Raw genomic sequence first — 25491 nt, 5'->3', positions numbered from 1 at the left:
TTCACTGTTATGGACACTACTGGCTATAGCACACAAAACCATTACTACAAATTAGAAAAGGGAGGCTTCACCCACATTTAAGTAATACAGAAACATCATTTTGAATATATTATGAAGAGAAATGAGGGCCATTAGAATGAGAACAGAAAGAACCACATATTATTTCAACTCATAGAAGAAAGTGAATGAAATAATGGAGAGAGATGACTGTAATACCTAATGGAATTAAGTTTTAAATGTAAAATGTGTAACATCTTTAAACATAGACACCTTTGTAAATAGTTTATTTAGATGTACAGTTGCTGATTGTACATAGTTGTTAACCTGTGTAAATAATCTTTTATATTACAAAGTTATTTTCTAAAATCAATAAAAACATTTAAGCAAAAAAAAAAGAACTCTCACCTTTTATTTTGAGCTTCTGCATTTTGGTAAAAAAGGCATCTCTCCAAGGCTCTGTTCAACATCATTCCTTCACTCTGTATACACTACCTTCTCCTTTTTTCTTATTCTCTATCTGTGCTGCTCTTCCACTGTTCTAGGGTGAATGAAAACCTCCATTCCACTCTTTTTTTTTCAAAGTTTTGTTTTTCTTTTAACTCATGCAAAAGGAATGTCAAACTCTTACTTATTTATTCTCTATATCCCCTGAAAGGGACACCTCAGAACATATTTCATTTTTCCTTGTTGCTATTTCATTGCCTATAGTTGTCTATTGATAAAAACAGGTTTAAAATCTTAGACAGGAATTATTCCAACCTCTTTAACTGCATTAGTGAAATCTCATTTACTAGTAATTGCAATTTCTTAACATTCTCCTGCTGCTTAGAATTCTCTTTCTGGGTTTTTTGTTTTTTACTTATCAGAAAGTGCATAATTCTGTCTAGGTTGCACATTTTATTTACTTCTTACGTTTACTGCATAAATATACTCCCTCAATGAGTAAATAGTTTTCTTTAGTTCTGCTAATCACCTAATTTCTTTGCTTTGCAATATTTCCAGGCTGCAATAACCTTTCAACCTTTTGTTTTATAACACTTTTACAATATACTGGCTTAGTGTGTGAATACCTTCCTCCCACATACATTACCCTTAATGCTATTCTGTCCTAGCAGGCTGCTGTGTTTCCGTGTGTAAGTCTATCACTTTGACATGTTCTGCTTTTGCAGGTTGTTATTTCTCAGTAAGCTGTAATATTTTGGTGTACAAATCCATTATTTCTACACTTTCTGCTCTTGTAGGTTGTTCTGTCACTTTAGCTTGCAACTTTTTGTTCAATTTTTTCACTTTTACTGGATCTCTTCCTATGAATTGCCTTGTTATAGGGTTACACTGACATATCTCTTTAAATAGTGTGTAGTAATCGTCCTTTTTCTGTGTCTTCAATCTAGCCTTTTATACTTTTAGGGCTTTCCAACAGTAAGTCTAGACTATTGTTGACTGCATAGACTTCATTTCTTGGTTCAGATGATTGTTCCTTCCACTCTTTTTCCCTAAGTTTGGCACAGGCAAATCTGTAGGCTTATTGTCATGTGTGCACTCTTTCTTACATAATTCCCTACTGAAATATCTGCACTTGAAATGTCGAGTACTGAAAAGCCAAAAAAAGACCAAAAACTGAAGAGAAGAGCAAATCTTGAAAATTATTTTCTCCTTAAAACTTTATGCAGGTGTGTAAGTCCCCAGGCATCCCCACACCCCACAAAATTATATATACCAACACTGAGATTGCCATACCTCAGAGAAAAGTGAATATTCTGAGAAATAGCATCTTAGACTTAATATATGCAAATCTGTTCATTCAGCCATTCAGTCTCCATGTTTTGGGACTCACTCTAGCAGGTCCCAACATTCCACATGGTTACCTACTTCTTTCTTACATTAGCAGATAGCTCAGTCAAAAGCTGTACTATCTTCCCTTCTAAGAGCTTCTCTCTTTTCTGATTCAGGGCCAGCATTGCATTTTTGTGCTCACATTTCTAACTTTTCTAACCAATGAACTTTCTAGTCCATTTGGAAGTTTTTACAATCAATGTTACATAATCTAACCTGTACTACTCTTCCTGCTTTTAACTATTTACGGATATATATATATATATATATATATATATATATATATATATATATATATATATATATGATAATTTATTAAAGTACTACCCTAGCTTGGTTTTGGGGGTATATATTTTTAAATGCATCCATCTGCTTCTCTTCTTTTTCCTTGTTAGTAATAGAAAGTATTTGCCACATCTATTGTGGATTTAACATTACCATTACTACAGTTTTATGTTGTTTACAGTCAGTTCTCCTTGAAATAGACTTAACATTACAAGCACTTTTATTTTCCACATTTTGTTTAACATTCTTATTGCAGGTCTTATTGTTATTTTTGCAATAAACACAGCTTTTGAATACATCATTGACTCACTTGCTGTTATATACTCTCTCTTTTTAAACAGATAGCAATTTAGCTCACTATGTGTCATATTGCATAACATTTATACTGTTTTTTCTAATTATTTTATAGTAATTATTCTTCATCTTATTGATTCAGTTTTGCCTCAACAAAAAATCCAATACCAGATCTGAGCATATCATTAGTCCATTGGGAAACAAAGACTTTTATCAGTCAGTTGTAGAGTTCATGGTCTCAAATAACCGAGTAGTTCAAAATAGGCAGAAACTCTCACCAGTGGCCTCTCCATCAAATAACAAGTGTACTGAAAGGACGGTTCACTTGGCTGGTAGGAATACACAGTTTCACTTCAAAATAAAAAAAAACTAAACAGAAAAACATACATAGTTACACAAAGCAAAACTCCATAGCACTCTGTCAATGAATAAGCAAAACCAAACTCTCATGGCAAGCAACAGTCTGCACTTAGAACTTCAGACATAGGTTTATGACAGAAATGCCTGCATTCTCTACCAGTGTAAGTTACAATCAGACTGAGGCAAGCCACATAAAAACACAGGCTTATTCTAATTCCACAAATTAAAATATTATCCTACTTGGGTATGCAGTTTCAAAAATGGTATTACCTTCATAATAGTGTCCAGTCCATACAGCCCTTATAGGGTACAGGCTGCCTTATAATCAATAATAATATTTCAAGCTGTAAGCTCTGAGACAACTTCAAAGCTTCAAACCTCTCCCAGATGCAGACTTTTATCTGTAAAACAGATACTTCTACAAGGAAAAAAACATAGAAGTTATCCCTGACTGGGATCTCTGTGCTTCCACTTCTTCATTTCAAATGATCATTCAGTGAGGAACTAACTTTCTCATTTAGCCCTACAGACTATTCTCTTTTATACTGTATATGGCTATTATTGTAAGAATGTTGTCATGCTCATTACAGTATGAAATACATTTAAAGGCATATGCTTATTTTCCATAACCAATGATTTTGTGTGTATATGTGTGTGTGTGTGTGTGTGTGTGTGTGTGTGTGTGTGTGTGTGTGTGTGTGTGTGTGTGTATGTGCTTGTGTTTGTGTAGATAGATAGATAAAGATATAGATATATTTAAAGAGAGAGAATGGTCGATTGACTTTTGTTTTGTTGAACTCAGACTCTTCGGTCCTGTTCTGGTGATTTTTTTTCATCTTGGGCTCCTTACAGAGTAATACATGGTTGCATATATATGTACTTGATTCAAAGCAGATGACATTAGAATAAAAATACAATATTAGAAGATGCACTTACAGTTTCACTTAATTTCTATTACATGACCAATAATATATTCTCGAATTTTCACTTGACAGATATTGTCCTTGTAAAGCATAACTATACATTTGATAATAGTTCTCATACCAGAGAGATATTCCTCTTGATACAAAAGCTCAAGCTTATGAAAGTTTCACTCTTGAGATATTATTTTTCTTGAAAATAAAATATGTATGTATATATATATATATATATATATATATATATATATATATATATATATATATATATATATATAATATGAAAATTTCACTGTAAATGTATTATAGTCAGAAGCTTCAACAGAATTATCAGACAAGTAACTTAATCACATGTTCTAGTGTGGTGTTTTTTTATCTAGATTTGCGAATGTAGTTAATTAATTGATTTCTTAGCTCTTTTAAGTGTAACAAGCTTATTCCAAAATCTTGAAAGTTTTTTTGCAATGTATCTGTCACATTTTTTCAATTACTGACATTTGTTTTATTAATGGGTTCCCTAGTCTGGTGTTAGCTCTCAAACACAACAATCCTGGATTAGTCTTTAAAATTCAACTGGACCAACATAACCTTAGGCACCAGGCAAAGGTCACCTCTGAGTAATCTGCAATAAACCAAGTATAATGACAGTTCATAAAGCCTTTCTAAACAATTAGGTTATCCAACTGTAGTGTTTATGCAGTTTCAGGTGGCTTGTTTGAAAGCTATAGAAATGCAGCATTGTATTGAATAATGGTTTAGATCAGTGAGGTATAAAATGGTACAGTAATCTATCTAAAGTAAAACATTTTTGGGGGGGAGATACATACCAGTCAAAGTTAAAATTTTTGTCTACCTCTGTCCCTAACTATTTAACAAAAATATAATTTTTTAGTTGACTATTTTGAAATCATAAAAAGTGTCATTTTAATGATTTAACCATTTATTTTGTATCCATAAGTGCATCCTTTGTGCCAGGTTTCATTATGCTACATTTGCTGACTTTAATGATGAGGTCATTACTACTGGGCCAGATATTTATTTTTGTAGACCATGTTGAAGAACCTCTGCACCTTTTCTTGAACAAATGATGTGCTCAGTTTGCATTCATCAGAATATATGGTTATATCCAGTGATGATTTCTAGCTTATATATCTGAGAATAAATACAAAAAAGAAGTGTCCCAATGCCTAGTTCTCTGGGACAACACTTGGAACCCCATTAGGATAGACAAGTAACCTCATACCTCTTAATTGTCCCTGATTTTGCAGAATGTTCTTGATTTTGCCTTATATGTCCCTCATTAATTTTTTATTTTCTGGTAAATCACTGGGGATTACAGTCAATCAATAATGCCAGACATTGGAGTTTTATACTTGTCATTCTTCTGAAAGTGAATGTACATATAAAAAACGCAGTTTTCTTTTAGCTTTTTAAGTATATTACAGTAATATTTAAAATTGGTCTAGATATTGCCTTTGCTCCTCCCATTATATTTGAATTTGTCCAGAATTCTAGAAAACATAGTTTGAGGGTACAGGCAGCCCCTTGACTCTTTGTGTGCTGTCCCCTAACCAATACTTTAGTCACTGAATTACATATGGATTAACATTTGCTGTCAGTTTGTAAGTTCTTCCCATAAATGAGATAGCGTCAAATGACTTTGCAAGATCAAGCAAAATAGTATACAGTGTCATTCCTTCATCAAATAAATCTTCAAAGAATAACACAAGATTCAGAAGGCATGATCTCCCCTTAACATACCCATATTTCTTTATGTCTAACAGAAGCAGGTCATCCTTTTCCATTCTGTTTGAACTGAAATATTACTGACTCTATTATATTCCACAGAGTACAGAATGCTGGGTCAAAAATTCTATGGGGCTGCCTTGTCACCCTCCCCAACTTGTAAAGTGGTATCGCTACAGCCTGTTGTCATAGCTCAAGGCCTTGTCCATATGCTGGCATTTACTTTAATATTTTTCAGAAAGATTTGGCCAGATTTTTCTTGATTTTTGTCTATGAAACCACAAAATGTATTATCTGGTCATACAGAACTCAAGATTTTAGTTTTACTTCCGACACCAGTTATCACATCTGTATGTTCCTCTACTCAACTTGTATACATAGAATACATTGCATTCATATGTGGCCAAATGCATTACATTACTAGTGCTGCAGGAAAAATAATGTCATATCTGAAATAGAGCAGCAGAATTAATACTTGAAAGCATTTCTGTAATAATGATTAGTTTATATATACTGCAGTGTCCACATGTGAAAAGGTTTACATGTTTGTGAAACATATGTAGTCCAGATGTTACCCTACACCCACACAATACTAATTTATCACCAATAGTCTTAGCATTGGTGAATGACAGTATGAGATTTTTTTGGGGGGGTGACTTTCAATATTTGTTTCTGTAATATAAGTAAATGTCAAGCACTTTAATATTTTTTTAATGATACATGCTATGACAAATTTCACATCAGTCATTAACTTACTTCTATTTTCTTTTATCCTATATAAGAAAAAAAGAGGATTATAGCAAGTTCATGGCTATTGTATCTTCTAACCATTATCCCTCACTAATTCCCATCAGGGACTGTACCACCCCCGCTCAAGGAGGGCCAGGCCAGTCATGCCCAGGGTGAATTTATGAATAGCAATATTTCAAGTCCAGTGTGAAGGAAGATAGTGTATCACACTGCTTTATCTGCGAGTGGAGTCTATTCCAGAACTGAGGGAGGTGCAGATTAATGAATCTGTCTTTCAAACTTGTTTTACTGATCTGCTGAAGCAATACCTCTCAGTTGTCAAGATTTTTGCAGAATGCCCAGATTTTTGACTCCATTTTTTTTTTTTGTAAATTCTTCATAAAATTTGTGATTTTCTATCAAGTCATTGAAGACTGAAATAACTAAATAATGACAAGCATTTAGTTTTCAGACATTATATCCTTCAAAAATGCATGCTAACACAAAATATTTTATTGTAGCAGCTTTCTAAGTTTATATGTACAATATTTAAAATTTGCCAGTATTTTTAGTCTTTTGTCCTCACATTATCTTAGGCTTTGTCCAAATTTCTTATGATGAGAGATAGAGAGGTATGATCCAATGTTCTGGTATTTGTGTGACAGTTTAATTTGTGAAGGTGCAAGAAATCCTGAACTACTGGATCTCTGATTGCTCAAAAGCAAGGCATAGATCTCCTCTGGTGAACCTATATGACACACAAGAGAGTGTGCTTCTAGTCTTTTCAGGTAGTTTATGGATTTTAAGCCTGAGATCCTCTTTATTAGGAATCTCTGGAACTTTTCCAACTGTTTTACATGTATGATGAGGTACATCCCAAGGGGGACATTCTATTCTATTTTAGACTTATCAATGCTGAATACAAAGGAGCAATAACATTTTTAGGTCAGGATAATATTTCCTTGGCAATCAGTTACACCAAGCAGAAGGATTTCCTGACAACTACTGCTACATGGTAAATAAAGGAGATGGAATTATCAGTCCATATTCCAGGTCTCTAAGTATATTTTCATTTTGAAGTAGGATGTGTTCCGTGCTGTATGCTGGTGGGTTGCTTTGTCTGCCAAATAGGACAATTTTTTTGCATTTATTTTAAGCCCCCAGGCAGACATAACAGTAAGTTCCCGCAGGAGGGCTTCTGTGTCAGAGGGACATTTGAAAAGGACTTCCAGCTTGAATTCATCCACAGACTTAGTTAGACATAGATCTTGTTTTTTAGTCTCAGTCAAAGAAGTAAATACTGAACAAAAGCTGTCCCAGCACTGAGCCCTGTGAGACTCCATTAGTCACCTTTATATTATTCGTTGCTGCCTTTTTTACCTACTCCATGTGAGTTCCATCTTTTAGCCAGTTTGCTGTACGTTGCCACTAGGGATGCACAAGCCAGTGCATTTCTTTGTGCCGGTCCCAAGCCCGGATCAATGGGGAGGGTTGTGTCAGGAAGGGGATCCGGTGTAAAACTTCACCAAATAATTCATGCAGACACCAGTAAATATTTACATACCAGAACGGTCGAGGCCCGGGTTAACAACGAATGCCACCAGTACTGTTAGCCAACAGGGTGCTGGCAGAAATTGGGCTACTGTTGGCTGAAGGAGGAGAAGAGGAAGAAGGCATGGCCAAAGGCAGGAAGAGAGGAGAAAGGCTATGACTGTGGTAGTGAGGGATGGAACTTTGAATGTTGGCAGTATGACTGGTATTGGGAGAGAGCTAGCCAATATGATGGACAGAAGGAAGGTTGGTATATTGTGTGTGCAAGAGACCAGATGGAAGGGGAGTAAGGCTAGGTGTATCGGAGGTGGGTTCAGATTGTTTTATCATGGTGTGGATGGGAGGAAAAATGGCGCAGGAGTTATCCTGAAGGAACAGTATGTTAAGAGTGTTTTGGAGGTAAAAAAGAGTGTCAGATAGAGTGATGTTTATGAAGCTGGAAATTGATGGTGTAATGATGAATGTTGTTAGTGCATATGCTCCACAAGTTGGGTGTGCTATGAATCAGAAAGAAAAATTTTGGAGTGAGTTGGATGAAGTGGTGATGACTGTTCCCAAGGGTGAGAGAGTGGTGATTGGAGCAGATTTCAATGGGCATGTTGGTGACGGGAACAGAGGGGATGAGGAAGTGATAGGTAGGTACAGCGTTAAACAAAGGAATGCAGAAGGTCAGATGGTAGTGGATTTTGCGAAAAGGATGGACATGGCTGTGGTGAATACGTATTTTAACAAGAGGGAGGAGCATAAGGTGACATACAAGAGTGGAGAAAGATGCACACAGGTGGATTATATCTTATGTAAGAGGGCAAGTTTGAAGGAGATTGGAGACTGTAAAGTGGTGGCCGGGAAAAGTGTAGTTAGGCAGCATAGGATGGTGGTTTGTAGGATGACATTGGTGATCAAGAAGAGGAGGAGGAGTGTGAGGGCAACATCAAAGATCAAATGGTGGAAATTCAAAAAGGATAATTGTGAGTTGGAGGTCAGGGATGAGTTAAGACAGGCACTGGGTGACAGTGAAGAGTTACCAAATAACTGAGTAACTACAGCAGAGCTAGTAAGGGAGACGGCTAGAAAGGTGCTTGGTATGACATCTGGACAGTGGAAGGATGACAAGGAGACATGGTAGTGGAATGAGGAAATACAGAAGAGTATATAGAGAAAGAGGTTGGCAAAGAAGAAGTGGGATTGTCAGAGAGATGAAGAAAGTAGACAGGAGTATAAGGAGATGAAGTGCATGGCAAAGAGAGAGGTGGCGAAGGCTAAGGATAAGGCATATGAAGAGTTAAAGATGTTAAGATTTGCACTGGGTGTGACAAGGGTGGACAGGATTAGGAATAAGTATATTAGAGGGTCTGCCCAGGTTGGAAGGTTTGGAGACAAAGCCAGAGAGGCAAGATTACATTGGTTTGGTCATGGGCTGAGAAGGGATGCTTAGTATATTGGGAAAAAAATGCTAAGGATGAAGCTACCAGGTAACAGGAAAAGAGGAAGGCCTAAGATAAGCTTTATGGATGTGGTGAGAGAGGATATGCAGGTGGTTGGTGTGGCAGAGCAAGATGCAGAGGACAGGAAGAAATGGAAACAGATGATCAGCTGTGGTGATCCCTAACGGGAACAGCTGAAAGAAGATGATGATGATGATGCTGTGCATGTTACGACATAGGGAAATATTTGTAACACATTTAGTTTATTAATTATGCTAGCACGGGGAATGCTGTCAAATGCATTGGCCATGTCAGGGAAAGCTGTGTGACTGCTGGCATCAGCTTGTGTTACCATCTCAAAGCAGTTTAACAGGTTCATCAGATAGGATGTACCTTTTACAAGACTAAATTGATATGGATCTAGCCTGAAGAGATTTTTAATATGTGAAAAACACCAAATCCCATGTATGTATGAAGCACAAATTCAAACCAAAAACATCCAAAGGCAACCACACAGTGAAGAAATATTGGTTTATTTAGTGCTTTCAACCAAAGTCTACATCAGAATAAAAACATCCTTTCCATCCACACTTAAATACACATTTCAGTTAACAATATCCAATGAAACCTTCATAAAAACTTCAGGGAGCATCTCACACTTCACGTCACCCTGCACAGATAACATTTATAAAAGCATTTATAAAAAACATTTAATACATATGGTTTCATTTAAACCAGGCTTTTTGTCAGCCTGTAGTCTTAATTGCCATAAGTGTCCCTTTTTAAGACACATTTTTTGTAATCACCCCCACACAAATTTTTAGGCACTGTTTCTAATACAGAAAACAGAATTGTTTTGTAAACATCACATGATAAACTATGCTTATAAAGTGCATTGTTACTGTCTTTACTTCTTATAAAATATAAATGTTCTTACATTCTAATTCTTAGTTTTCTCAATATCATATCTGCATAAAATGGAAAACATCCTGAGCATATGACAATGTAAATAAGCCCTAAAGAGTCACAGTTATAATGCCCTTTCACTTCCAATCACGTTCAGGACTGTGCAGAAATGCACTAGGACACACACAAATGTAGGTACACACATCACAAAATCCACATGAAAACATCCCATTATTTTTGTTAGTTTCCACATTGCATATTAGAGTGTTATCTTTCTCCAAATATGTTTTTTATAAATACTTTTATAAATGTTATCTGTGCAGGGTGACGTGTGAATTTTGAGATGTTCCCTGAATTTTTTTATGAAGGTTTTCATCCGATATTATTAATTGAAATGGGTATTTAAGTGTGGATGTAAATGGTGTTTTTTATCCTGAAGAAGACATTGGTTAAAAGCATTAAATAAACAAATATTTCTTCACTGTGTGGTTGCCTTTGGATGTTTTTGATTTGGATTTTTAATATGTGACTGTGGACAGATCCGTTCCACCAGTCTGAAACAGGAGTAACAGAGCATGTTTACCAGTGAAGTATCTGGTTCAAATGATTTTATTAAGGATTTCTAAACTAATACATAGGCATGCCCTCCTTTTTCACAGGCACTCATAACATCAGTAGTTCATAGTGTTAGTTACTGCAGCTGATGAAAGACTAATATGTGCCGAACTTCATTTCCAGGAGTGGCCAACTATTGTGGAGAATATGGATGTGATTTAAGCTGCAATCATGGAGGCTGTGAACATATTGCTAGAGTCTGCCCTGTGGGATTCACCATGCTGGAAACTTCTAATGGAATTACATGCAAAGGTAAGGCTGATAAATGAATGTTGCTTAACAGAGATATATAAAAGAACAGTTTATAGTCTGATGAGTGGATAATTAGCTGCTTTGCTGGGAAGTAATGACAGTCAGACAGTAATAGTTTTACTGGTCCATGCTTATTCATTTCAGTAATGTAAACCTGCAGAAGTGGGAAATATAGTTTTGTGTAAATAAAATGAACTGGTCAACATATTTGCTGTTAAAATAAAATGAAGTTCAGTGGGAGTATAACTGACAGAACTGAAATTCAACAAATCCCCTTGGCAAAATTTACCAGTTACTAAAACCACTTTATCAAGGAGCTATAACCCAGCAAAACTACACAAAACTAGTTCCATTTCACTCTGGATGGCTCCCTCCTACCTTTGCTAACTGTGGTTTCAAGGAATAGAGACTTAAATGAAAAGAAATATGACGTATTGTTCCTCACCTGATTTCAGTTCAGTCAAGGGCAGAGGATCGAGATTCAGGTCATTCGCTGAAAACACAAGGTAAAATCAAACTAAAAGTGAACACTTTAGAGCAGAAATAGTTAAGCAAATTGTTGTGTCATTTGAAGTATGGTAGGGACTCCATTCAGCAGAATTTAGTCTAATCTGTACTTTTATGTGTTATCACAACAGAGTGATCATGTGAACATACATATTCATTTTCATTTGCAGCTGCCCAGATTAACAGACAGCAGTTTACAGTAACTCTAGAACATGCTGCAAAATGCTAAGGCTGGCACAGACAGGTACAATTAGTGATTTGGCTATCATCATCAGGAGAATACGGTGTGACAAGTTGTGCATGTTCTACTGTGAATGAGAAAAAGGATCATAGAACAAAAGAGACAAAGAGGACTGTGTTTCTTGGAAAAATTCATTTGTTTTGTTGGCACAATCTTGTATAAAAATAATACATTTGAGATGTTGGGTGGAAGAGACTTATATAGCAATGTGTGTACAAGTAGATCCACTGCAACAAATCTATTTTTTCAATTGCCATCTTTTCAGGGTTTGCGATTACATTTTGAAAGAGCTATTTTGCCATCGGGATTCACTGCTTGCATTTTCCCCATTAACATTTAAATGATAATATAATTGATTGCAATCAAAGCAGCTAAAAGCTCTTTCTGTACTACATATAAACTAAAAACAATGTTTGTTATCTAGTGCACTGGGCAAATTAAGATCTAGTACAGACTATTTAGCTGTTTCTTAGGCTCCAGTACTCTGGATATCTAAAATGTTTTTTTTTTTTATAATATGGTTGGAATATGGTCACTTTTAAATTACTGGTGTTTTTTCAATCAACACAGAAAGTTTTGGAAGAAAAAATATGTTGTCATATTTTGCAAGTCTCCTGATGTGAATACCAATACAGGTTTCTGAAAACTTAACAAGCTTCCCATTAAGGAAAGCATGGACATGATATTTTGAATTGTCATAAGTTTATAGATTAGTACTAGGCTAATTGCCCTTGTGAGCCATTTTAAGCCTAAATTAGTACTAGGCTAACTGCCCTTGTGGGCCATTTTAAGCCTAGCCAATTAACCCATGTGAGAATCAAACCCCAGACCTTGTGTCTATAAGGCAAATATCTTAACACTTATGCCAATGTCCCTCTCAAAGAAACACTTCTGTTTAAAGATTATTGCCCACCACTGAGATCAGAACTTCAGTTGGGAACATACCTCTCAACTGTCCAAATTTTCACAGAATGACCAGATTTTTGCCTTATAGTATTGGTCTGTTCGTCATAAAATTTGTGCTTTTCTTGCAAATCACTGAGGGTTTGAAGTCACTAAATAATGACATGCATTTGAGTTTTAGACTTAACCTTCAGAAAATGTATGGTAACCGCAGATCCTGTTATTCTAGCGGCTTTGTAAGTTTATAAGAGTAATATTTAAAATCTGTTGCCATTTTGGGTCTTTGCTCCCAACCCCCATTATTTTCAGATTTGTCCAAATATATTGCACCAAGAGGTTGAGGTGTGATTAGAAATCTTCAGCTTGTCTTTATTCACTGCTTAACACCTTCTTAGTTACTAATATAGCCTGTCAGACAATGGAGATCAGTTCATGGTCTTATGATCCACACTACTGGCACCAATATATGAGGGGCGTGGGCTTCCTTCAAGCTACTCCATTTTTTTAAAAGGTATTTATAAATAACAACTATGATATAGCGAGATAGACAGACAGATAAATAGGCAGATAGATAGACAGATATGTATGTCTATCTATATAGATAGATACGAATACCATCCAGCATCATATAAATAAAAAATATACAGGAAATATGCAATACTGTCTTGAAGCACAGGCCTACACCAACCACCTAACTGGGCTCCACATTGAACAACCATAGAGCAAAGTTATAAACCCTCTCTTCCCAGAAAGCCCCTCTCCCCATCACCATGATCTCAGTGCCTTTCAGTGTTAGATTATTCACTTTCTATAATTTCACTAAAATATTTCATTATGATGTACAGTAAGTAATTTCCAAGTGAGGTTGTTATGACCTTTTAATGCTACAACCATGCCTTGCGTTATGGTAGCACTGCCACCTACTATACTCAGACTAACATACAAATGGTCCCTAGTTATTTTACCAGTCTTAGAAAATAAGTAAAAAAATAAAGAACGGATTGCAATTTATAACTAAGCAGTCTTTTTTGTTTTCAAATGTAGATGCAACAGTCCTACACCAACTGATTATGATGCCTTTTTATCAATAAATAAATAAATAACCTACCACAAGCATTTAAAATTAAATAACTGAAGGCTATACTCTTAAATGAAAATTGAGCAATACTGTTCAAAAATTTAACTGTACAGTGTAGATCAGATTGCAAATGTGTGTGCTTGTATTTTTAAGAAGCATGCAAGGCTGTACATGCACATATATAACCTGCACACATGCACAGCCTTAGTGCCATTTTGAAAGAGCAGCTAGGGAGTGAGCATGCATGATCATGGTCATTGCTTGTATATAAGTTACTTAAGTTCCAGTCTATAGTCAACAATAATAATGTGCTTGTATGGGAGTACTACAGAATCCTGAAAGCCCAAAATCCTGAAGACCAAAATCCTGAGACCAAAATCTCGAAAGTTCAAAATACTAAAAACACACAGGATACCAACACTTACTATATTCCATCACAAGTACATATAGAAGCAAATAAAACACAAACCATATTACTCTTTTCCAAGTATTAGCAGGGGGGCAAGCCCCCCTGCACCACCCATGTGGGGAGCTGTGCCCCCTCACATCCCCTGCTACATAAATATATCAACTCCAAGATTGCACTTAGTGTAGTGAAGTACAATCTCAGAGTTGATATATTTAAGTAGCAGGGGTGCCCCCCCCCCACATGGGTAATATGTTTCTGTATGTACTTGTGCTGGAATATAGTAAGTGTTGGTATCCTGTGTGTTTTCAGTATTTTGAGTTTTCAGTATTTTGAACTTTCGAGATTTTGGTCTCAGGATTTTGATTTTCAGGATTTTGTAGCACTCCCGCTTGTGTATAATAAATCTACTTGAACAGAACCCATGAAAATGTGTTTATTTGTCTCCTAATACAAAAGTGACATGGTGTCAGAACCGAGATGGAAGAGAGAAGAATATTCCGAGCCATGAGATATAAAGACGACAGCGAAGGTAAAACCAAGAGAAAAGAGCACAAACATAACCAGAAAGAATCAAAGATAATAAGAAATAAAGCAAATGATTTACTCGATGCAAAAGACAATAAAGGGGCATTACAAGAGCACTAACTGCAATATCAGGCAAGGGGGAAGTACAAAACGTTTGTTAAATAAATAAAATGATTAAAATAAAATTATTTAATGAAATGATTAACTGTAAAGCAAAGTGAGCATGTTTAAAGCAAAACAAGTATGTTTAAAGTTAAAAACAAGCAGGTTTAAAGCAAAACAGGTGTGTTTGAGGCAAAGTTGGGAATGTTTAGAGTAAAATGAGCACAAGAAAAGTATGTTCGGCATAAAAAGGGCTTAAATGAGCAAAACAATTACAATAAGAAAATAAAGGCGACACATTAAGCAAAATAAAGCAAGGCGACTGCATGTGTTTGGGCAAAGTGCTGTGTTTGGGCATAACTATGACTTCATATTGTATCAAGGACATAACTAAAGTTATTTGAAGTATCTCAGTGTGTGTAAAAGGACTTACAGTAGCTTGTTACTGTGCATGTATTTTGAAAAGTTCATTGTGTGCAAAGTGCAACTATTTTGTGCAATCTAGTCAAAGTGTAGCTATTTTGAAAAAGTTCTTGTGCTGGGTGTGTCTGTTCCCAAAGTGCTGCCATTACAGAGTACTTCTTGTACTGTAAAGAGTTGCCTAGCAAGGTACCACCATTCTGGGGACATTTCACTGTGCTGTATGCAGTTATTCTCAAAGTACAATTACTTCAAAAGTTATTGAGTTTTGGACAACAGATGTTCGATTTGTTCGCATTGTGCAATTGCTTGACATGTTTTTTACAGTGATAGGTGTTTTCTTGCAAAAATGACATTGCAAGAGTATTACAGTGCTCATGAGTTATTCAGTCACATTGTAAAGTTCTCGAATGTTTCTTAGAGTAACGACTTTAACAAGTGATGGCGCATGACTGTAGCATTTCTGCATTTATTGATAAAATTCCAAAAGTCTAACAAGTGATGATAAATTACTTTAGCATTCCTGCCTTTACCGATAAAATTGTGAAAGCATCAAAAAGTCCGAAACGTTATTTTGCAAAGTTCAGTAAAGTATTGAAAAGTCTGAAAGTTATTTTGTAAAGTTCAGCAAAGCATCAAAAAGCCTGGGAAGTTTATTTTGCAAAGTCCAGTTATTTGAAAGTACTACGAGTTCGTTCATTCACATGATTCTGATAAGTCCAACGTGAATATAAGTTCTGAGCACGAAAGCATTGGACAAGTTCTGTTTATGCCAGAAACTTCTGCATATGTATATCTGTATATGTTCATGTTTATTCACAAAAAAATCCTTCACTGGTATGTGTTAGTATGGCAGTTGGATTTCAAAAACCCCTACCACTTGCATTTGATCAGAATGTTGCAGAGAACTGGAGAATATTTGACCAAGAGTACAATATTTTCATACAACCAGCTTGTGCAGATATAGATGCATGCACCAGGGCATTCATTTTGCTAAACCTAGCAGGGTCAGAAGCCATAGAAAGAGAGTGTTCATTTATGTATACACCAGGAGTATATGAAGGAGAAGGTGCAGACCACCATATTGTTGCACAAGCTGAATCAAGGGAAGACCCAGAGTGTTTGAAGAGCAAGTTTAGAGAAATTTTAACCCCCACAGATAAATGTTACATTAGAGAGACATTTGTTTTACACAAGAGATCAGAAACCAGAAGAAACATTTGCAGCTTATATAATTGACTTGAAAAACAGAGCTAAGACGTGTCAGTTTGGTGATTTAAAAGATGAGCTGATAAAGGCCAGGCTTGTGTGTAGCATTAACAGTACTGCTATGAGAAAGATTTTACTTTGTAACAAGGATTTAATGTTGAGTAAAGCCATAGAGATTTGTCAAATCCATGAGGTGACAGAAAAACATACAAGTATCCTTGCAAGTGACAAAAGCATGGGTTCAGTTGGATCCAGAGCACATGTAGACAATATGCAATGCGTGACAAATAAGAACAGGCCTAAGCACGTGGCAGCTATGGGATTTCCAAAGAAACCACGAGGTTTTCTAGAAAATTGCCGGAAAAGTGCAAGCTCCAGCACCAGCTCAGTCAAATACAAATGTGAAATAGCAAAACCCAAATCTAGCTTTATTGTTAACTGTCACAGTTGTGGTGCGAATCATGAGTCTAAAAGAGAGATGTGCTTAACATTTGGTCAGCAATGTCACAAGTGTAAAAAATGGAACCATTTCCAAACATTTTGTAAGTCAAGAAAGGCATGCAGTTGTAAAGAAAGGTCACACAAAAAAGCAAGTTGATCAAGTAGCGCTGAAACAGTCAGCTTTCTATGTAGATGGAGTATCAGTACTTGGTGAAAGAGGTGATGCAGTGAACTTATTAACAAGAAGTGTTTTGTATGGTCCAGATTAATGGGAAATCCACAGAGCTCAAAGTAGACACTGGGTCAAAGTGTAATGTTATATCAGCAGACACATTTGCAAAAGTGAGATCTAATGAACAGCTCAATGTAACCAGTAGTGCAAGACTTGTTGCTTATGGAGGTGAAGAAATTCAAACCAAAGCTTCAGTGATACTTTCATGTTATATGGCCATGAACTGTTACAACTTGTTATTCTATATAGTCCATAGACCAGTGCAATCTTTATTGGTTCTCAAAGATAGTTTAAGAATGAATCTGCTTTTTTTTGCTAAAGATGTTCAGCATGTAAGTGCAGTTCCAAGTTCCAGTTTCTCCAAAGCCATTTTCTCAGAGTATGCTGATGTTTTTGATGACAGGTTGGGCAAACTTCCAGTTGTATAGTCCATAAAGTTAGACCCAGAGATCACTTCAGTAGTCAGACTAGCAAGAAGAGTTCCGATATATATGCAAGATAGATAAAAGCTCAGTTGGATAAAATGGTGCATCAAGGTGTGATTTGTCCAGTCACAGAACCAACTAAATGGGTACCGTCCATGGTAGCCCCTCACAAGAAAGGCTCAGATGAAATCAGAATATGCATTGACCCAACATATTTGAACAAAGCATTAAAGAGACGGTATCATCCAAACTGCACAGTTGAAGAAGTTGCAGCTATAATGCCAAATGCCAAATGTTTTGGATGCAAAGAGTTCATTTTGGCAAGTTATGCTTGATCACAAATCTTCATTTTTAACTACTTTTGGTACTCCGTTTGGCAGATACAGATTCCTAAGGATGCCATTTGGAATAAATTCTGCAAGTGAAGTTTTCAGCATGCAATTAAACAAATTTTTTTGCGTTATCTTTGTGCCATAATAGTAGACAATCTGTTGGTTGGAGGCAATAGTAAAGCAGAGCATGACAGAAACCTCAAGAAAGTTCTAGACAGAGCACGCAAAGTGAACTTAAAGGGGCACTATCTCGTTTCTGAAATCAGCTGCTTGCCTGAGTACTTTGTTTACATTTTAGTGCTATGTAAGTCACATGTTCACACAGAGGCAGGATTTTCAGAGAAGCTTATTTAGCATACAGCAGGTCAGATTTCACAAAGGACAGTGGGGGATGGTCATTCTTAAAAGTTTACAGTGTCCTTTTGTGTTTTCCTTCCCCCACCCATAGGCTATTAGATTAGTTGAATGATTTAGCCTCAGCCAGAGATGCTATCTAGTCAGACTGAGATCTGCAGCCTTTGCAGCAGTGAAATTACATCTTCAGTATATACTTGTTTTTTGTAACACTTAGTGGAATGATTATTCCAGCCTAGGCAATTGTATTTTCTTTTGTTTGTTTTTGTTTCATTCTTGTTGCTACATGCTTTTTTCCTATCGCTGGTAATTTTTTTTTCATATAGTCAGCAATAGTGTTGCTTTTTAGTGCATGTACTAATGCAGACATACATTTCTAAGACGGTTTCCCTCATTTGACAGGACAGCATTGCTTTGAGCAATTTGCATCTTGGAAACAAACCCACCGAGTTGCAAATGTCCTAAGATTCTAGAAGAATAAAAGTCTTACAATGTTTCAATAAAAAACACGTCAGGCAACTTTGAAAATGAATCTTGTTACTGTACTAAAAGTATCTTCCCATTAGCTGACTCCTTTCAGGAATCACATAGTAAGTTTGTATAATACTGATTCCATCCAAATTAATTTATTTTCTTTTTCTTCCCTGCATTGTGATAAAATGTATGGATCTTTCACTCTTTTCCTGAATATTTGGCTGCAGTACAGTTACACTGGTTACCATTTGAAAGTTGAGGCAAATGTAGTCTCGATATTTCCATATACTTTGCTATCTGTGTGCATAAGTATGTATGCAATATGTAATCTAACTTTATATTCATGCAGTTATAAAACCATAGCCTTGCTATGTCTTACTGACCAGCTTGCAATTCAAGGCATTCTTCAATGTCTGTTAAAATTGTATATGATGAATATGAGTATTTTATTAAAATTTGTATGCAGTACACATAATTGTTTTGGTGGTTTACTTCACTGTTAATACTGAAATTCTCATAACTTTTCTCAAACTTGTCTCTTTTGTGACTCAGATGGCTGTGTTGATGGAAGCACCCCCCCCCCTCCTTAACAAGATGGAAATAGATAATAAAGAGATAATTTAAATAAATAAATGCACGTGTCATGTGTTTATCACATATATTTCTTTGGTTGTTTAAAATGTATTTGCTGTGTATCTTTTTGTCTTTATAGATCCACAAATATTTGTATGTCTACACATACACACACCAAAATATATAATATATATATATATATATATATATACACACACACACACACACACACACACACATACATATATCCACACACATATATAAATCTGATTCTGAGGTTCTGTGTTTCTGTATGTATGCAGACATACATATACCTATATGTGTGGTGTATTGCTATATATATATATATATATATATATATATATATATATATATATATATATATATATATATATACACACACACACACACACACACGCACACAAACACACACACACACACACACACACACACATGCAGACTCTCATACACTGGCATGCAGCAGATATTTTGAATAAAGTGAGAGTATAGCTGCGCCTAACAGCATTCATATCACTGGCCCATTATTGCTAGTTTTACAAGTAATAGTTTTTTTTCCCAATTTGTCATATGCTACTTGACAATAGTATTAAAAGTGTGACTCAAACTACAGACTCCATACGCTTAACAAGCCTTATCTGTAAGGCCACAGAAAGAATCATCATGGACCCTATAAATAAGGACATAGGTGATCTTCAAACCCTTGATCCAACACAGTTTGATTTTGTCAAAGACAGGTCATGCCTGTTAAACCTGGCAGACTTTTTCAAAAATGTCACCAGAGCCATAAATGGAGGCAAATCTGTGCATACAGTCTATCTTGACTTATCAAAAGCCTTTGACACAGTCCCACATTTGGGCATCATTGATAAACTCTCCCAGTTGAATATCAACCCTTATGTTGTCAGGTAGTTTGCTAACAGGCTGACCAACAGATCACACTCGGTCAGAGTTGGGGACTTTACCTCAACCAGCAGAACTGTCACCAGTGGAGTTCCACAGGGGTCAGTGCTGGGCCCCCTATTATTTGGAATATACTTCTCAGAAGTTCAGGCCACAAGCCAGACGGGCTGTGGCTGACTAAGTTTGCTGAGGACTGCAAATTAGGTGCAATTATTGAACCCCCAAACAATGTCAATATACTTTAAGAGGGACTTAATCAAACTATTGATTGGTGCCAAAGCCATGGATCAAACTCAATGCTAAAAAAGCAATATCACCTTCGGTAAAAACAATATCCTTGCAAACTATTATATAAATAATAGTACCCTATGTGGCAACTCAGTAGTGAGAGACTTGGGAACGGACGTTGACTGTAGCCTAAACTTTGACCACCATGTGTCTACTGTGGTAAGGAAAGCATTCTACATCACTCACTTCATTAGCAAAGGTATTGAATCAAGAGTGAAAGAGGTCCCCTGTACTCAACCCTTATCTGGCCAATAATTGAGTACAATGCTCCCTTTAGTATGTACCTTACCAGTCACCTGCAGCAACTTGAGACCCCTCAGACATTTTTAACCAAGAAAATTCAGCATCTCCTGAACATGTCATACATTGACAGACTGAAGTCACTGTCACTATACTCAGGAGGATACAGACTACTTGCAGGAAACTTGTGCCTGGCCTGCAGGTACCTTAACCTGGTCTGCAACATAAATAGTCCCTGCTGGAGGAACAGACGTGTCTCTCGTAGGTTGCTACTCCTCTGGAATAGGCTACCAGTTCACACCAAACTGAGCCCCTGTATGATCCTGTTTAAGTGTAGCCTGGAAGACTGGATGGGAAACCATAAATTCCTTGCTGGGGATTTCACCTATCATTGTTAAATAAGATCTTGAGTTTAGGCTAGATCCTTTATATTGGGTTTCTCTACTATTATATTGGGTACACACAACTAGGCTTATAAAGACCTTTATAAAGGCCTTTGGGTCAGTTTCCTAGTAACCACCAACAGACCTATCAAGTAACAAGAGTTTTCTTCCCTTCAGTCATCTAAATTTGTAGAGATGATAATCTTACTTGTGTGTTGGCACGCACTGACTGCACTGCATTTTTTTCAGGATAGCTGTTGCCATATCTCCAAGAAATTGGTGGGAAGAGGTATTTAGGAGGAAGCAAGCTCAGCAGCAGGTAGCCAGGAGTAATTACACGTAGACATTAATCTGCTGTTACAGAGATGAAGCTCTTCCTGGATATACAAGCAGAAGGTAAACAAGGTACTTCCCAACTCAAAATCGGGCAACATATGTATAGCTCAGGCAGAGACCACTCAGCAAAAAGGGTGAGGTGAAGAGTAACTGGACATTTTACACTATGTTCCTTTCACAGTGGCCTCAATTCAAGAGTGGCACTGGAAACAGCACCAGTAGCCGTGTGTGTACAAATTCATTCACAGCATCAGTGGATATACTGGCAACAGCACTGGTACTAGAGTGGGTACAAATTCGCTCACAGTATCAGTGGACATACTGGAAACAGCACTGGTACCAGATTGGGTACAAATTCACTCACAGTATCAGTGGACATACTGGAAAGAGCACCACTACCAGCGTGCATACCAACTCAGTCACAGTATCAGTGGACGGGTGGAAGCAGCACCAGTACCAGTGTGGGTACAAATTCATTCACAGTGTCAGTGGATGTACTGGACACAGCACTGGTACCAGTGTGGGTACAAATTAATTCACTATATCAGTGGACATATGAGAATAACTGATAGTAAAAACCCTCAGTACAGGTAATTAGGTGGCTTACAAAAGGGTACTACAGCACTTTACAGACACTAGGAAGGTGCAAGGCTGTCCAGTTCTATGGCTCATAGCAGTAAAACAGTGGAGGGCACATGCCCTGCTACTGTTAGAGACCGATTAGAACAAGTTGAAGGCAGCATAACACCTGGCAAGCTATCAGCTGGTGTACAAAGCCATGAGGAGGCAGTGTAAGCCTTATGGGACAAACTCCAAAATATATGTCATCAGTAATACAACAGACTGTTTTTCATAGCCTGTTGTTTATCAGCCCTATCTGGACCATGTTGTTTATCAGCCCTATGTAGAGCATTTAGCTGGTCAAAATAAAAATATTCTAATGATAAATAGGAGCAACCCATGGCTGATCAGGAGGTGAAAAACCAATGGCTGCCTCCAGCCTCAGGGGCCACAGAATTGAATGTAGTACAATGTCTACAGCATTACCAAACACTGTCCCTACAACACAGAAGCACATTCACACTGTTTCATCATAGACTGGCACTTAAGAAGGAGCAGTCTACTGCCATCAGAAGGGTATCCTGCTGACCCAGCTTCAGGTGAGGGCTGTATTGAAGAAAACATTGCAATGATGAAGCTTGGACCCTAAACATATACCCCATGTTCAGTTAGATTCCATGATCATTTAGCACAGTGGCAGCTTCTCATGTGCAGTTGGCAATGACATCATGGGTGAACATAAAGAATTTAGGAAGATGGAAGTGTAATGCTTCTGAAAGACAGCTGAAAAATAACCTCCTCTACCACACCTAACATTGTTGCCTTATTTGTAGAACCTGGGTGTTTCTTGTAAGACCCACATTTCACCTTCCAGCAATACCTTTTGTTGACCGGAGCCTTCTGCATGTTTGATTGCCCAGTACCTTGCTGGTGCTCATCCATGTGAATGATAACACCTGTCTTATATATCACCTTCTGGAACATGTTGACATTACCTGTGATGTGTTCTGATACAACATATAAAATGTGTGTTAAAGCCAAAATTATGTTATTTACACTGAGGCCACACAGTTTGCTGAGCTGTACACCCTTCCACAGTCCTTACTGTTGCCTACTATTTATGGTGATACTTATATCAAGGAATCAAATGGCATTGTTAATATGTGCAGTTCTTGTCCTGTATGCTAGTCTTCATTAGAGTGCTGTCCATGAGTAGGATACATGGCCCATTCTACCCTGCCTGACCTCTTACAGATATGCAAAACAGATACCACCGTGAAAACCCACAATAAAGACTAATATTTTATAGACAGAGAAATAGAACATGGCTGGCACAACAGATTTCTATCCCAAGGAATCCTATATTTATTGAATAAACTTCCTATGCATGTCAAGCAATATTACACATGGTCTGCATTCAGTAATATTCTGAATGAATAGCCTGGAAATCATAAATCCTCTTTGGGGTATACAGCATGGTGCTTCTTGACCATAGAACTTAACTCACTCAACAGCGTTCAGGCTTAGCTGGCTATGGTTATGAATGGTCTTTTGAACTGCACGCCTAGTATATACCTATGAACTTATCAACCTAACATATAATCAGCAAGTATCTTACAAATGTGCATGCTGCATATAGAATATATATGGGTCTATATCATATGTTCGAAGTTTTAAAACTTCGAATCACTAAAGGTTGAACTTTAATGATCGAAGTTTTAAAACCTTGAATCATACAACGGTGATCACCATAGAGTGCGGGAAGGAAAGATTTCCCTTTACTGCACTGTAGTGCGCTCTTGGAGTTGGTATATTTAAGTAGTGGGGGGTGCAATGGGGCTTGCCCCCTGCATAGAGCATTTTTTTTTTGTTTTTGTTTTGGGCTTAAAATTTTTTTTTTTTACATTAGAAGTATTAAAGGTTTGATCATTAAAGTTCGAACTTTAGCGAGTCGGACTTTTAATACTTCGACAATATAATATAGACCCAATATATATGCAGACAAAAACATCAGTTTCTTGATGAATGTATTTCTATAATCCATCTCATTTGAATGTCATTATATAATCAATAGTATATACTACTACTGACCACACCAATTTTCATACTACCACGATTGTGCTACAGATCTCTTTGAATTGCACATGCCTTGCATGTCAACACTTACTGCATATTTAGCTTTAGACACTGTGCTATTTTTCCTTTCTGAATATACCCCTACTGTGTTTTATGTCCTGTAAGAGTACCAACTGTATACACAAACAACAAGGTACCTGTAAACAAACATTTAATTGTTTATTTTAATAAGTAATGAAAACAACAAACAGATGTGCACTGTACTCTCCAAGGTACCAAATGAAACTTAACCTCTGTTTGGAATCATTTAAATGTATTTATTCCCATTATTTCTTTATTCATCTGTTTGTTTGTTTACTAATACATTTCAGCTTGATAACCATGTAAGTGGGTGGCTGACAGACCCTTCTGAGTCACAACCTGAGCTCCATGGTGCAAGACACAAACAGAAAATTGTAAATAGAATAAAAAATTATACTACTTTCTGAAGGAATGTCAAGCAGTTTGGCTAAACACACAAGTGGAATTCAAGCAAGATGATAGCTAAAAAATATAGCAAATGTAAATGAGGTCAAACTATAACTACAACTTTGCAGGCAAGAATGGCATTATTGCTCACGCCTGAAATATTTGTATGTATGTACATATCTAAAATGTATAAATATAAATAAACTTTTAATAGAGTGGCTATGTTAAGTATAGAAGACTCTCTCCATTTATATTATTTTTTTGTATTATGTGCGATGGTGTTTTTTAAACTGATGAGTTGTGTATATTATACATATCTTGCAGTGTTGTGCTTCATCAGCAAATTGTCACTTCAGTGTTTCACTGTAAACCGGTTACATTATATCAAAAATATCTAACTATACCTAGATACGATACTTTTGAAACAGTCAAATAAATAAAATTATGACTCCATGAGGAACATGCATGTCTGCTTGCTTGCTCATTTATTTTACAAAATAAATGAAACTACAATTTTGCATGGATAATGTGTGTCTGTTTACTTATATTTGTATGTATAAAGTTGTACTGGCTAATTCTAATTAGAAACAAAAAGGTCTGTCTAGTGTATAGGAATATGCATGCAATAAAATACATTAATTACTTGTGATTTCATGCTATTCATGTCCAGGGAAGTAAATAGTGTGGGAAGAAATAGTCAGGGAATTGTTATGGCTAGGCTTGTATAGTCCCTAGGGCTGATAGTCTAGTACCAACCTATGAAACTATGAACATTTCAGCTATAACTGAAGGCATGTCTCTCAACCTTATACTATAGAAGACAGAGTCCATATAACTCAAAGATGACTACTTACTCCTTAGAAAATACCCTCTACCTCTTATGCTCTTCACTGTTACTAAAGAATGGGTCCTCACTGCAGCCTCCAGAGCTAAACACACTACAGCAATGAGCCCTGATAACATCCAGGGTTGCCTCCTCTAGAGTTTTAAAAATGATCCCTCAGGCCCACTAAAATGTCTATTCAGCCACAGCCTCTAGACAGATTTTGTCCCTAGGGAATGCAGGAATGTAATGGTCATC

General features: G+C 36.6%; 1 protein-coding gene across 1 annotated transcript in view; it reads left to right on the top strand.

The window, feature by feature from the left end:
* Positions 1 to 25491, top strand: part of VWCE (von Willebrand factor C and EGF domains) — a 2001707-nt gene that overhangs the window by 939286 nt on the left and 1036930 nt on the right. Inside the window, exon 7 of the mRNA XM_044059709.1 lies at positions 10784 to 10912. Within this exon, the coding sequence (XP_043915644.1) occupies positions 10784 to 10912 (129 nt within the window). The remainder of the gene's footprint in view (positions 1 to 10783; positions 10913 to 25491) is intronic.

This window comes from Protopterus annectens, chromosome 17.part0 (genome assembly GCF_019279795.1).
Source record: "Protopterus annectens isolate FY-2018-M chromosome 17.part0, PAN1.0, whole genome shotgun sequence".
In the NCBI taxonomy this organism is placed as follows: domain Eukaryota; kingdom Metazoa; phylum Chordata; order Ceratodontiformes; family Protopteridae; genus Protopterus; species Protopterus annectens.
This window is presented reverse-complemented; position numbering and strand designations above follow the sequence as displayed.